Source organism: Indicator indicator, chromosome 28 (genome assembly GCF_027791375.1).
Source record: "Indicator indicator isolate 239-I01 chromosome 28, UM_Iind_1.1, whole genome shotgun sequence".
Taxonomy (NCBI): domain Eukaryota; kingdom Metazoa; phylum Chordata; class Aves; order Piciformes; family Indicatoridae; genus Indicator; species Indicator indicator.
This window is the reverse complement of record NC_072037.1, coordinates 13698447-13711339: the sequence shown is the minus strand read 5'-3', so window position 1 is coordinate 13711339 and position 12893 is coordinate 13698447. Positions and strand designations below refer to the sequence as shown.

The following is a 12893-nucleotide window of genomic DNA, read 5'->3' as shown; positions in this document are numbered from 1 at the left end:
AGCTGCTCATCACCAGCCCTGTTTTCCAGACCCTTCATGAGCTTCATTGCCCTTCTCCAGACCTGCTGCAGCCTCTCGATGTCCTTCTTGTACTGAGGGGCCCAAAACTGAGCCCAATATTTGAGATGCATCCTCACCAGAATCAGCTGTGGGGTTGAAACACTCTGCGGCAGGATGGGCCTCAGAGCTCAGCCCCAGCTCCTTTGCCTTTATTTTCCACTTTAAAGTCAGATGGCAGGAGATTGTCCTGCCTGTTCCCCAACACAAAGGCCAGGAAGGAAAGGATGAGGGCATCAAGGATGCTGATGATGAGGAGGATGTAGGCCCAGCGCACGGTGCAGGCACCCAGCGTGTACTTGTCCGTCTTGTCCCCACAAAGGCACCAAACCTCTGTCGAGTCCCAGCCATCAGGGTAGATCAGGCAGCAGATCATCAGCCCGGTAGCTGCAGGGAAAGGGGACAGCAGCCATGGGCTACCGTTGAGCACACGCTGTGTGTGGAGACAGTGGATGGAGAAGCTTGGCCACAGACAGTGTCCCCAGTCCTCTGCAGCACCGTCCAGAGCCCGACAAATCCATTACCCCCCTCCCAGACCAGTACGAATCGGCTCACTTTTTGTGCCTCTCCCATCCCATTTGGACGCATCCCCGCCCTCCATAAAGCTGCAGCCCCTCCCAGCACTCCCCTCCCCTTCTTAAATATGAACAGGCTTTTCTGCACACACTCAAGCACACATTAACTCCCCCAGTCCTCTGCTGCACCGTCCAGAGCCTGACAAATCCATTACCCCTCCTCCCAGACCGGTACGAATCGGCTCCCTTTTTGCCTTTCCACGATCCCATTCGGATGTCCCTAAACCCTCCCGCAAAGCTGCAGCCCCTCCCAGCACCCCTTCTTAAATATTAGCAGGCTTTTCTGCACACACTCAAACCCACATTAACTCCCCCAGTCCTCTGCAGCACCGTCCAGACACCGCCAAATCCATTACCCCCCCTCCCAGACCAGTACGAACCGGCTCCCTTTTTGCCCCTCAACCGTCCCATTCAGAGGTTCGTAGTGGGAGGGTGGGGATGCGTCCAAATGGGATGGAGGAGTGCCGACGCCATCTTGGGGAGGGGCGGTGCCATCTCCCGGAGCGCGGTGGCGTATCGTTGCGGGGAAACGGCATCTTGGTGCTCCGAGATTCGTATACGTGTCCCCAGCCCCGCTTTGTCATCCTCTAAACCGCTTTAGATGCCCCCAGCTCGCCTTCAGATTCCAGGGCAGACGTGGCTGAGGGTCTCGGAGCCTGTGGCGCACGCGCACTGCCCGACCCGTGCTACAACGCATGCGCTGAATGCATAGCAACGATCGAGACGCTAGCCCATGCGTACTGCGAGACCCCCGTGCTACGGCGCATGCGCTGAATCCATACCAACGATCGCGTCTTACTCTTTCTCCCCTAAGAAGTTTAAGGGCATTTCAAGCCTTCAGCGCATTGAGAATCGAGGCAACAGCACGGAGGACTGACGGAGTGGCACACGCCGCTGCACAGCTGCAGTGCCGACAATTACTCACGCGGCGGCAGCACTGAGCACCGACAGGGCGGCACGCGCCGCTGTATGGCTGCAGTACCGACAACTACACACGCGGGGACAGCACTGAGCACTTCCCTGAGCGTGGGGAGCAGCTCCCCCTGGGCCTGTTCAGACATTTTTGTATTTCAATTAAAAAAACACAACACACGCACAAAGGAAAAGACACTCTTTTTAATTCGTGTATACACAAGTTCTAGTTATAAATCAAGCCCCTACGTCGTCGTCTTTTCTTTAATTCTAAAAGCCTTGGGAGAACAGAGGAGATACGGGGGGCTCATTTCAAAATCTTTTTTACATATAAACCAATACCATTCTTCAATATCTAGATCAAAACGAGAGGTTCTCTGCATCACCTCACACTCATACTTACATTTTTTAATAGTTTGTGTATAAATATCTGAGGGGTGAGTGTCAAGTGGAGGGGGCCAGGCTCTTTTCAGTGGTTCACAGTGATAAGCCAAGGAACAATGGGTTCAAACTCGAACATAGAAGATTTCACCTCAACATGAGGAGAAACTTCTTTACAGTGAGGGTGACAGAGCACTGGAACAGGCTGTCCAGGGCAGGGTGTGGAGTCTCCTTCTCTGGAGACTTAAAAATCACCTGGATGCATTCCTGTGTGGACTACCCTAAGTCATCCTGCTTGGGGGGGGGGGGTTGGACCTGATGATCTCTTAAAGTCCCTTCCAACCTCTGATATGCTGTTATACTGTGAAAACCAGAGTGAGACCTCCCCAAATCCTGTGGGACCCCAAAACCTGGAACCCCACACAGATCCCTAACCCTGACACTGCACCACCACCTCCTTCAGGACCCTCCAGAGGACACACACCCCACCACCACCCCCGGGGATCCTCCAGAGGCCCACGGACCACTTTAGATGCCCACAAACCCCCTTTGGACTCCAAAAAACGCTCTTTACCTGTCTCCAACCCCCTTTAGAGGCCACTTAGACCCCTTGGCAGCAGGCAGCAGCAAGCAGTACCTGGCCGTGCCCACAAGGGGGCAGTAAAGAGGGTGAGAGCCCGCACCAGTACGGACGCTCAGACCCTAGCAACGCCATAGAACCCAGACACTGTGAGGACCTGACAGAGACCCCTGTGCGTGGGTAGCAGCTCAGCTGGGCTCTGTTCAGAGTTTTTCCCATTTAAATAAAAAAAACCACACACAAATTAAATTCCACATTTTTTAATTTATATATACACAATTTATATTTCAAAACCCTATGTGGCTGTACTGTGGATTTGTTTATACATTCTAAAAGTCTGCTGACTGCAGTGGGGGTTGGACAAGATGACCGTTGACAGTCCCTTCCAATCCAAAGCAATCTGTGAATCTCTGAATCTGTATGGCGCTTGCTGAGAAGATGGCCAGCTGCAGCTGACAGACAGGACAGCAAGAAGCTCCGCTGCAGTGGGCTGCAAAGGAGCACTCACTCTGTATGAGTCAGCCTGGACAAGGTGTGGCAGAAGGTGTGTGAACAGTGTCACAATGGATCGGATTAGTCACTGCATCCAGGGGAGGCATCTGTCTTGCTCTGGACTCACGCAAAGAGCTCCAGGACAGAGGAGCAGACATGCGACGGTTTAAAGAGTCACGCTGTTCCCAGCAGTGCTCCCAGCGCTGCCACACCATCAAGAAATCCCTGCAGACAGCAGGGCAATGTCTCACCCCACTCACAACTCTGTTCCCCATCCAAGCTCCTGCAACAGCCAGTAAGCACTACAAAAAAGGCACCCAGCAGGCTGGGTGTGTCTGAAAAGGGTCCCAGTTCCAGTCTGCAATGAAGAAAGCATGGATGCTCCATGCTATCACAGAGACCGATTTCGCCTGTGAATCCTGGCTATATGGAGCAACCAGCTCTGCCAGCCTCCCCTCTGGTTTGCCCACTAAGTTTCTTTCTAGGCCACAGCCCAAATTTCAGTGAGTTACTCATGCTGTCTACAATAACTCTGCCTTCCCCAGAACACCTCATTAGTCAGAAGCACCTGCCTTGTCCTACATTAATGCATCAGCGTTCAAAGCATACTCCATGCAGGAGCTATGAATAACTGAGAAAGCCAAGGTATCACCCATCAGGACCTGCTTCAGTCCAGGGCAGCTACTCCCAATCCTGCCAGTAACAGCAGAATTTGCAAGAGCCCCAGCACTTGACAGCACCACCTCATCAAGCCTGTAATGATTGATCTGCAAGATTAATGTAACCAATACAGACTATTGTGGGGGATACACAGCCTCCATGCGAAACCTGCAGGGAAACAGCCCCGGGCTTACAGTTTGTTGTAGTTGTTCAAATGGGATTCTCTGTACAGCGCAGAGCCACAAAAATTATTAAGGGAGTGGAACATCTTCCTTACGAGGAGAGACTGAGAGATCTGGGGCTCTGTAGCTTGGAGAAGACTGAGAGGTGACCTCATTAATGTGTATAAATATGTAAGGGGTGAGTGCCGAGAGGATGGAGCCAGGCTCTTCTTGGTGATGCCCAATGACAGGACAAGGGGCAATGGTGAAAGCTGAGCCATAGGAAGTTCCATGTAAACATGAGGAATAAAATGTTTCCCTGTCAGGGTGACAGAACATTGGAATAGGCTGCCCAGGAGGGTTGTGGGGTCTCCTTCTCTGGAGATAGTCAAAACCCACCTGGATGTGTTCCTGTGTAACCTGTTCCAGGGGATCCTGCTCTGGTATGGATATCTTTCAAGGTCCCTTCCAACCCCTAAAATTCTGTGATTAATAGAATGCCTTGATAAAGCCTTAGGCTTTAGTGGTGAACTCAGGCTGAACTTAGACTTAGTTATAAGAAGGGAGGTGCTGAGGCCTATGAAAAATAAGGTAACCACATCTGTTAGCAGAAGCTGCATCCTGTGAAAAATAAGACGGCCACATTTGCCAGCAGAAACTGCATTCTCCAGATAATAAAAGGAAGGGACCACCTGGACATAGAGAAAGGATCCAAAGAGGAACAGCAAGACCTCAGACCCAAACATTATTATTGGGCTGAACGATCACATGAGGGGAGGGCAACTTAGATGGCAAGGGCGTAACTGCCCAGTGATTTCTTTTGTTTATGGCTCCTCTGCAGTGGGTACCTAGCTTGAGCTGACCCTGCTGCTGTACCATTCTATTAAATTATTTATTTTTATGAGATTATGGTACAGGAAATCTACAGTAAAGAAGCTTAACACAGGCATCACCTTCCCACTCACACAGCTCCACGGCAGCTGAGACGCTGCATGAGGAGACAGCAGACCTCCGTTAAAGCCAACAGGCACTTCACCTTCAACAGAGTCCCTTCCCAAATGGAAAGGCCTCACTGGGGAAGCTCTCACTCAAAACACCCTGTCAAATTCAGTCTGGTTGGTGGCGGCTGGGTTCCTGCCTTGGTTAGTTGGCTGCTGGGGCATGTGCCCACCTCTCCTGCGTGGTGGGGCCAGATACTCAAACATGGACTGGTTATGAGTAGATAGCATGTTTTTGAGGTCCGAGGGCATGGGGTCTGACCAGAAGAAGTCATGGTTCAACGCATCATCACTGTCGATTCGCTGGGCAGGATCCAGCACCAGCAGTTTGTCAATGAGGTCCAGTGCATAAGGGTCTTTGACGTAAGCTTTCAGGCGATCCTTCACCTTGCGCTTCTGGCCCTTGGGGAGATCCAGCTTCTGGTACAGCTCGTATTTATCCACGTTTGGCCAAACCTGGGAAGAGGTAGGAAAGGGGAGTTGGGAAGAAATAATTACAGAGTACAAGACATTTTTGATGTGAACACCCTCAGGCAAACCAAGGCAGGTCTACCGAAAGACTACTATTTTATAACTTCCAAGCCAGCAGACCTTGCTCCTACAGCATGAAGGAGGCACTAAAGGGTGCACTAAAGCATGGAGAAGCATGGGACCAGTCAGGACAGAGTCCTCCTGGTATAGGAGCAGTATGCAAGATGCTCCAGGATTTTTGGTTCTCCCACAAAAGAGCACAAATCAGGCCAGCTACAACATCCACAAAGGTAAAGCAACAAAGCATATTGATAAATAATGATGTGGATGTATATGGCACCTTTTATCCTTAGAAAGGTGCAATTCCCAGCACTTATTTCAAGTCTGATCAGGGAGAGACTGCATGCATTTACATTACCAAAAAAAAAAAAAAAAAAAAAAGAAGTTGCCTTCAGTTGACATACATAAGGTATGTAACAGAAATATCAAGCCTTTGATCTATAGGATCTTGGGCAATTACTTTCTGTCGCTTCCTTACCACTTGAAAAATCATAAGCCAGAATTAAAGAGGCTTTTCAAGATGATTAGTGCAAAGCACCTAAGACAAACCCCGCCAAACAAAATAAAAAACTCTGCTTTAAGCAGAGATTCAGAAGGTGTTTATCTGAAAGTCAAACCCTTAACACAGGCTAGAAGAGATTCCTACACATAATGTTCTATTCTTTCACACTGAGAAGTGTCAGCACCTGCTCTCTGCTCAAAAACAAGAACACAACTTGCCCTTTCCAAAGGAGGTTTAGCAGGCCAAGTTCATGCTCTTCTCCTTCAGAGGTTGAACACAGGTAATGTGACAGCCATAGTTTTCACAGAGCAGCAAGGGAAGTGCAGTGTACCACTTGGCTCTGAGGAGGAAAATCACAATTGCAGGAGCTTCCCCAGCCTCCCTGCCAGTAGTTGGCACACTCCAGTGCCAGAAACACACAGCAGCTAGTGCACAGGGCAGTAAAGTGGCCAAGAAGTGCCTGGTCCCCAGTCTCATATCCTATCCATACTATGACTTCACACCTCTCTTTTCCCACCCTCTGCAGCTTGCCCACTCTCTCACCCTCACCTCTGGCGTGATGGATCCACAGAGCTGGCTGATGAGGGTGAGCTGATGCTGCTCTGTGTTCCCTTGCATGATGGGGCTGCGGGTCCACATCTCTGCCATGATGCAGCCTGCACCCCAGAGATCAATGGGGGGACCATAATCTCGCTCCCCTAAACAGAGATGCTATGTTAGTCACCCAGGGTAACAAGAGCAGAGCAGCTGGCAGAGCCCATCACCTACCCAGGAGCAGCTCTGGTGGGCGATACCACAGAGTCACAACCCGGTTGGTATAGCGGTTTGGCTGGCTGTTCTTAGCCAGGCTGAAAGCTCGAGCCAGCCCAAAGTCTGCAAGCTTCAGGACTCCATCACGTGTTATCAGGACATTTGCAGCTTTCATGTCTCGATGCAAGATCTGCAAAAGGACAGACAGACATCATAAAGTTAAGCCATTAAGGTACCCTCTGTGGGAACCTAGTGCCAGCAGGGCAGTCAAGAGATGGCAGACAAGGAAGAACTTCCCTCCATCCATCCGTTCATTGGAAAGCAACAAAGAGCAAGGCGACTTCAATCACAATAAGGATCTGGTGTCTTACCTTGTTCCTGTGGATGTAGTAAAGTCCATTCAATAGCATCTGCATAACCTTCTTGATCTCCGAGAGCGTGAACTTGACATGAGCATTGCTGAGGAGGCCTGCCAGGTCGTGCTCACAGAAGTCAAACACAAGGTAGATACTGCCCTTGCAGCGGTTGTATGGAGAGGCTACAGGAGAGGCAAGGAGGGCAAAGAGCATCTAAGAAAACAGACTAATCTGGATTCAATTCCAATGGCAATTTAAAGTCAGTAATGGGAAATCTCAAATCAAGCAATTGATTTCAATTTTGTTCCTAGAGCACGCATTCAAAACATCATTAACAAGAAAGGCTGATTTTCATCAGCTGCAATCAGCCTAATCTGCTGATCAGCAATTCCAAATGGAAAATGATGACTAAGCCCCACAGAAACACACCACTCTCCTCCACCTGCCAGATTAGGCCTGCAGCTGCTTACCCAGATACAGCTCCTGCTGCACCTTGGCAACATAAACAGAGACAAGCTTAGAGTCTGAGAACAGCAAAAGCAACATTTCTACTGTACTGGAAACAGAGGTCAAGGGAGATTTGGATGAAAAATGGAATTTCAAGAAAACACAAAAAACAGATGTGTACAAAAATATTTACCTTAGGTATGCCAGACACATGATCATCACAATTCATTTAATCAAACAACGAATTAAAAATTAACTTTTGAAAGTTTCTACTCATACCTGTTCAGACAATGAGCTATACACAGGAGAATACTAGAGTAACTTCAAGTTCCTGGTCCTAGGCCAAAGATTTCTACCCGTTCAAGTGGCTGGACTATTTTAAAAACATCATGAAGGGATACCAGTGACTTATCTGAAACACTGACTAGAGAATGGCAGGCTTTAACATCAGCTGACACTTTTAAAGTATTTTTCCAGTACAAGTCCATGTAAGAGAATTAGATACAAAAAGTAGCAAATGTTTTAAAGCAATTTCACTGGAAACAGAGCCAGGCCAGGTGCACTGAGCATGCCAGTTGTGCAGCAGAGCCACACTGCCCAAGGTCAAGAGGTAGAAGAGCAGCTCAGAACCAGTTCGTGTGGAGTCTCAGACCTCACAGTGTGAGCAGTTACCTTTACCCACCAAGAGACTGAGCAAGTTTCCAGATGGAATTGTGTCATCCGCTCAGAGCTGCCACCAACCATTGTAAGCCAACCAAAAGGGATGGCTCCAGCTCCAATAGAGAAGCAGCTGTGCCCAGCCATGAGATCAGCTCTGGGCTGATAATGCTCTGCTTCAAAGTCTCTCTGGTGCTATTTTATTTAAATCATCTCACACAGGAGTTTTTCAACACAAGCACTATTTAGAATCATAGCATCAGTCAGGGTTGGAAGGGACCACAAAGATCAGCCAGTTCCAACCCCCCTGTCATGGGCAGGGAAACTCCCACTAGATCAGGCTGTCTAGAGCCTCATCCAGCCTGACTTTAAACACCTCCAGGGATGGGGCCTCAACCACCTCCCTGGGCAATCCATTCCAGGCTCTCACCACTCTCACGGTGAGGAACTTCTTCCTTATGTCCAGTCTGAATCTCCCCACTTCCAGCTTTGTTCCATTCCCCCTAGTCCTATCACTCCCTGATATCCTAAAAAGTCCCTCCCCAGCTTTCTTGCAGGCCCCCTTAAGATATTGGAAGGCCACAATAAGGTCACCTCGGAGCCTTCTCCTCTCCAGACCGAACAGCCCCAACTCTCTCAGTCTCTCCTCATAGGAGAGGTGCTCCAGCCCTCTGATCATCCTGGTGGCCCTTCTCTAGACACCTTCCAGCATGTCCATATCCCTCCTGTAATAGGGGCTCCAGAACTGGATGCAGTACTCCAGGCGGGGTCTCACCAGAGCAGAGTAGAGGGGGAGAATCACCTCCCTTGACCTGCTGGTCACATTTCTGATGTAGCCCAGGATCTGATTGGTTTTCTGGGCTGCAAGTGCACATTGACAGCTCATGTTGAGCTTCTCGTCCACCAGCACCCCCAAGTCCCTCTCCTCAGGGCTGCTCTCCAGCCAGTCACTGTCCAGCCTATACTGGTGCTTGGGATGGCCTCGACGCAGATGCAGGACCTTGCACTTGGTCTTGTTGAACCTCAGAGCCTTGTGCCCACCTCTCCAGCCTGTCCCTCTGGATGGCATTTACTGCCATGGCACTGGCATATCCTAGGAGGAGTGATAACAGCTTTTCCAGCCAAGCTACAGCAACATCCTACCTCATTTAGAAACTGGTTTCCAAGATGAGCGATGTCCACACTCAGCTGAGGACCTCACTCCCCAGCACAAGGAATCAACCTGCTCACCAGCAACGGACGTTTGGAAAAAAGTCAACAACCAGGAGACCCCCATAAGTTACCTTTGGTCCTGCAGATTTCTATGAGGTTCACCACATTTTCATGTTTGAGCAGCTGAAGGATTTTAATCTCTCGCAAGGCTGTGATGGGGAACTGGAAAGGAGAAAGAGAACAGAGATCAGGGGTGCAGGAGATACCTGTCTAGACAACAGGAGGGATATGACCATGGCAGCTTGGCAGGACAACAACTAAAAGTCAAAGGGCAATCAGAGCTTTAACATTTAACTAACATTGGGATCATCAACACTTATTTACCATCAGACCACCACTGGTGAGGGAGATTCTACCATGAGCCAGAGATGTTTGTGTGGTGCTGAGAGGGGCACAAAGACACCCCTCCGTCCTCCCTTACCTTGCACATTCGTAACAGGACATAGTACAGCTCAAGTCCCAAGCAGACCCACGTTCTCAGTTGCTGTCCATGCTGTTTAAGTTAGTAACTCTCTCCCCAGTTCACCCCACCTCTGCACATCCCTGAATACTACCCATTTCTTCTGCAAATGACAGCCAGTGTGGACCCCTGCAACTGGGATGACGGGATTTTGCACAGGAGGAGGAATGTGCGCATAGCATTACCTCCCAAGCACGGGCAGCATCACCTCCCAGCCCGGTCACCACATAGCTACTGCACCAAACTGCTGACATACAACTTTTCAGCCATGATGGCAACAACAGGCCACACACCTTGGCAGGGCACTCACAAGACCCAACATTATCACAGTATCAGTAGGAGAGGAAAAAGGCCACAGGGCTGGGATGCCGTCCACATCTCTACAAGTTCAAGATCTGGTACATTACAGCAGTAAATACTGTTAAAGAACTGGATGAAAACGCATGTCTGCCATCCCAAAAGGATGAACCACCCAATCTAGGTCTTCCCAAACACAGCCCAGCTGCACTCCCACACTTACACCCTCCTTCTCATTTTCCATCAACACTTTCTTCAGTGCTACTTTCTTGCCTGTCTGACGATGTTTGGCTTTGAAAACTTCCCTGTAAGAATAGAAAGAAAGCTGTGAGCAGCACAAGGAGGAAAAGAAGCTAGGTCCTTCCAACCATGGACAAGACCAAACGACTCATACTCAGCTCTGTGCTGAACCAGCCACACGACCCACCTACAGCCCCTCCGGGCCTAAGACCCCTCAGGACTGCTGAACCAACCCAGAGCTCATACAGCCCCACAAGAACTTTGGTCAAAACTGCAGGTCCACGCCCCAACTCTCTCCAGGATAAAGCCTGCTCTGGCGGAGCCTGGGACTAAATGAGGCCTCGAGGTGGAAAAAGAGGGCTCAAGGAGCTAGGCTGGCTCCCTGGGATCAGCGGAGTGACAGGGGAAAGGACACACAAGCAAGGTCCACCCGGGCCTGGGGCAGGCGGGGCCCGGGTTGCAAGGCCCAAGACCGGGAAGGGCCGGAGCCAACTGGACACTCACCCGAAGGTGCCCTGCCCGATCTTGGCGAGCTTCTCATACTTGGAGACCTCGTCACAGAACGGGCACTCCACCATGTCGTACTGCTTGGCCATGCCGCCGGCAGCTCCAGCCCCGCTCCTCCTCCGCCACGCCGCGCGCCCCTTCCGCCGCGCGCCGCACCCCTTCCGCCTGTTGCGTGACGTCACGGATCCGCCACCGCCCCACGAGGCCGCCCGGAGGTTGGGACGCGGAGACATTTAAGGGCGTCGGATGAAGGCTGTCGATTCCAGCTTTTAGCGCAGCCCTGGCAAGTTCGCCTCTAAAACATGGCCCTCAGCACCACATCTATGGGTCTTTTAAATGCCTCCATGGGTGGGGATTCCAGCACTGCCCTGGGCAGCCTGGTCCAGGGCTTGACAACCCTTCTGGGGAAACTTTTTTTCTAATGTCCAACCTAAACCTCCCCTGGTGCAATTTGAGGCCGTTTCCTCTTGTCCTGTCACTTGCTCCCTTGGGAGAAAAGACTGGCCTCCACCTGGCTCTACAACTTCAGGGATTTGTACTGAAAAACCCCAGTTCCCTCAGCCACTCCTCACAACACTTGTGCTCCAGACCCTTTGCTGGCTTTGTTCCTCTTCTTTGGACATGCTCCAGCACTTCAATGTCCTAATTGTCATGAGGGACCCAAAACTGAACCCAACATTTGAGGTGTGGCCTCACCAGTGCTGCGTACAGGCAGACAATCGTCTCTGCTACTGCTGGCCACCCTATTCCTGATCCAAGCCAGGCTGCTGCTGACTTCATTGGGCACCTGGGCGCAACTGCTGGTTCATGCAGTCAATCTGTCAATCAGCACCCTCATCCTTTTCTGTTGGACAGCCACTCTGCCCTAATTCTGGACTGTTCATGGAGCTGTTCTCACTCAAGTGCAGGAGCCAGCACTTGGTTGTGTTGAACCTCATACAGCTGTCCTCAGACCATTGATTCAGCCTGTCCAGATCCCTCTGTAGAGCTTCCGTACTCTCAAGTGGTTCCACACACCTGCTCAAATTGGTGCCATCTGCAAACTTACTGAAGGTACACTCAATCCCCTCATCCAAATCATTGATAAAGATATTAAACAGAACTGCCCCAAAACCTGTAGTCCAGTGGTAGCAGCCATGATGTCCCTGTCTGTCACTCTCTTGGGAATGAGTGTGGATCTTGTCACTGCTGCCAGCATCCCTTCACTGCTACAGCTGGACCCTCACTCTTCCATGAGCCACCCCAGAGCATACCCACATCTGGGTCTGTGCCCCAGCATGCTCAAGGAAGCAGCCCTTTGACCTCCACTGTCACCACATCCCTCCACGTGGCCCAAAGCACCAAGCAGCATGTTCCCTGCATACTTAAACCTATCGAGGATTTAACAATATTTCTTCTTCCTAGCTCTGTACTGCATCTGCACCAAGGGGTTGTGGCAAGAGGACCTCCATGGTCAGGGCAGGAGGACACCAGGGCCTGGACCCAGGAGGACCCCAAGCCCCAGCCCTGCTGACAGAAACATGCCTGTCTGGGGACACCACTCCTCTGGCAATGCCTGTGTTCAGGTGCAGAACAAGGAGCTTGTTTTGGGGTTGTTTGAAACTGGTCTCCAAGGCAGGAAGCACAGGGAGCCAAGGCCAGAACAGTAGCAGACATGGCTGCTGATATCCTGGCCACAGAAACTGTCAGGTGTTTTCCAGGAAGCGGGGACAACATGGGCATCAGATCTCTGCCAGGCCCTGGCCACCTTATCCTGGATGGAGACATTCCTATGGGGCACCCCAAGGCTATCACAGCATAAGAGAACAAGTGCTAGAAGCGGGATCCCACTGGCAATAATGTCATCCATCTGTCACTCTATGAGGCCTGATGAGGGCATGGGTTGAGCCTCAAATGCACATGGTAGACCTCTGTCTGCAGGACTGGCACCCTCCTCCATAGGGCTGGCACACAGGGTTTTTTTTGGGTAGCCACATCTGCTGGGCACCTGCAAACTGGGGTCCCACAGGTGGTCCTGAGCAGCCAGGTGGGTGCAAGCAGACTGTGGCAACTGCAAAGACAGCAAGCGGCTGGTCAGGGACAGGACCGAGGCTGGAAGCAGATGACAGCACTGGGGAG

General features: G+C 50.8%; 1 protein-coding gene across 1 annotated transcript; it reads right to left on the bottom strand.

Annotated features, from left to right (window-relative positions):
• Positions 1–4905: 4905 nt before the first annotated feature.
• On the bottom strand, positions 4906–10864 carry CDK9 (cyclin dependent kinase 9). Its single transcript, XM_054393336.1, has 7 exons — positions 10773–10864; positions 10252–10333; positions 9343–9433; positions 6971–7137; positions 6618–6789; positions 6399–6547; positions 4906–5272 (listed from the first exon to the last, which is right to left on the bottom strand). Exons 1-7 carry the CDS (start codon positions 10862–10864, stop codon positions 4907–4909), a joined length of 1119 nt encoding a protein of 372 aa, XP_054249311.1. The 3' UTR covers position 4906.
• Positions 10865–12893: the final 2029 nt, after the last annotated feature.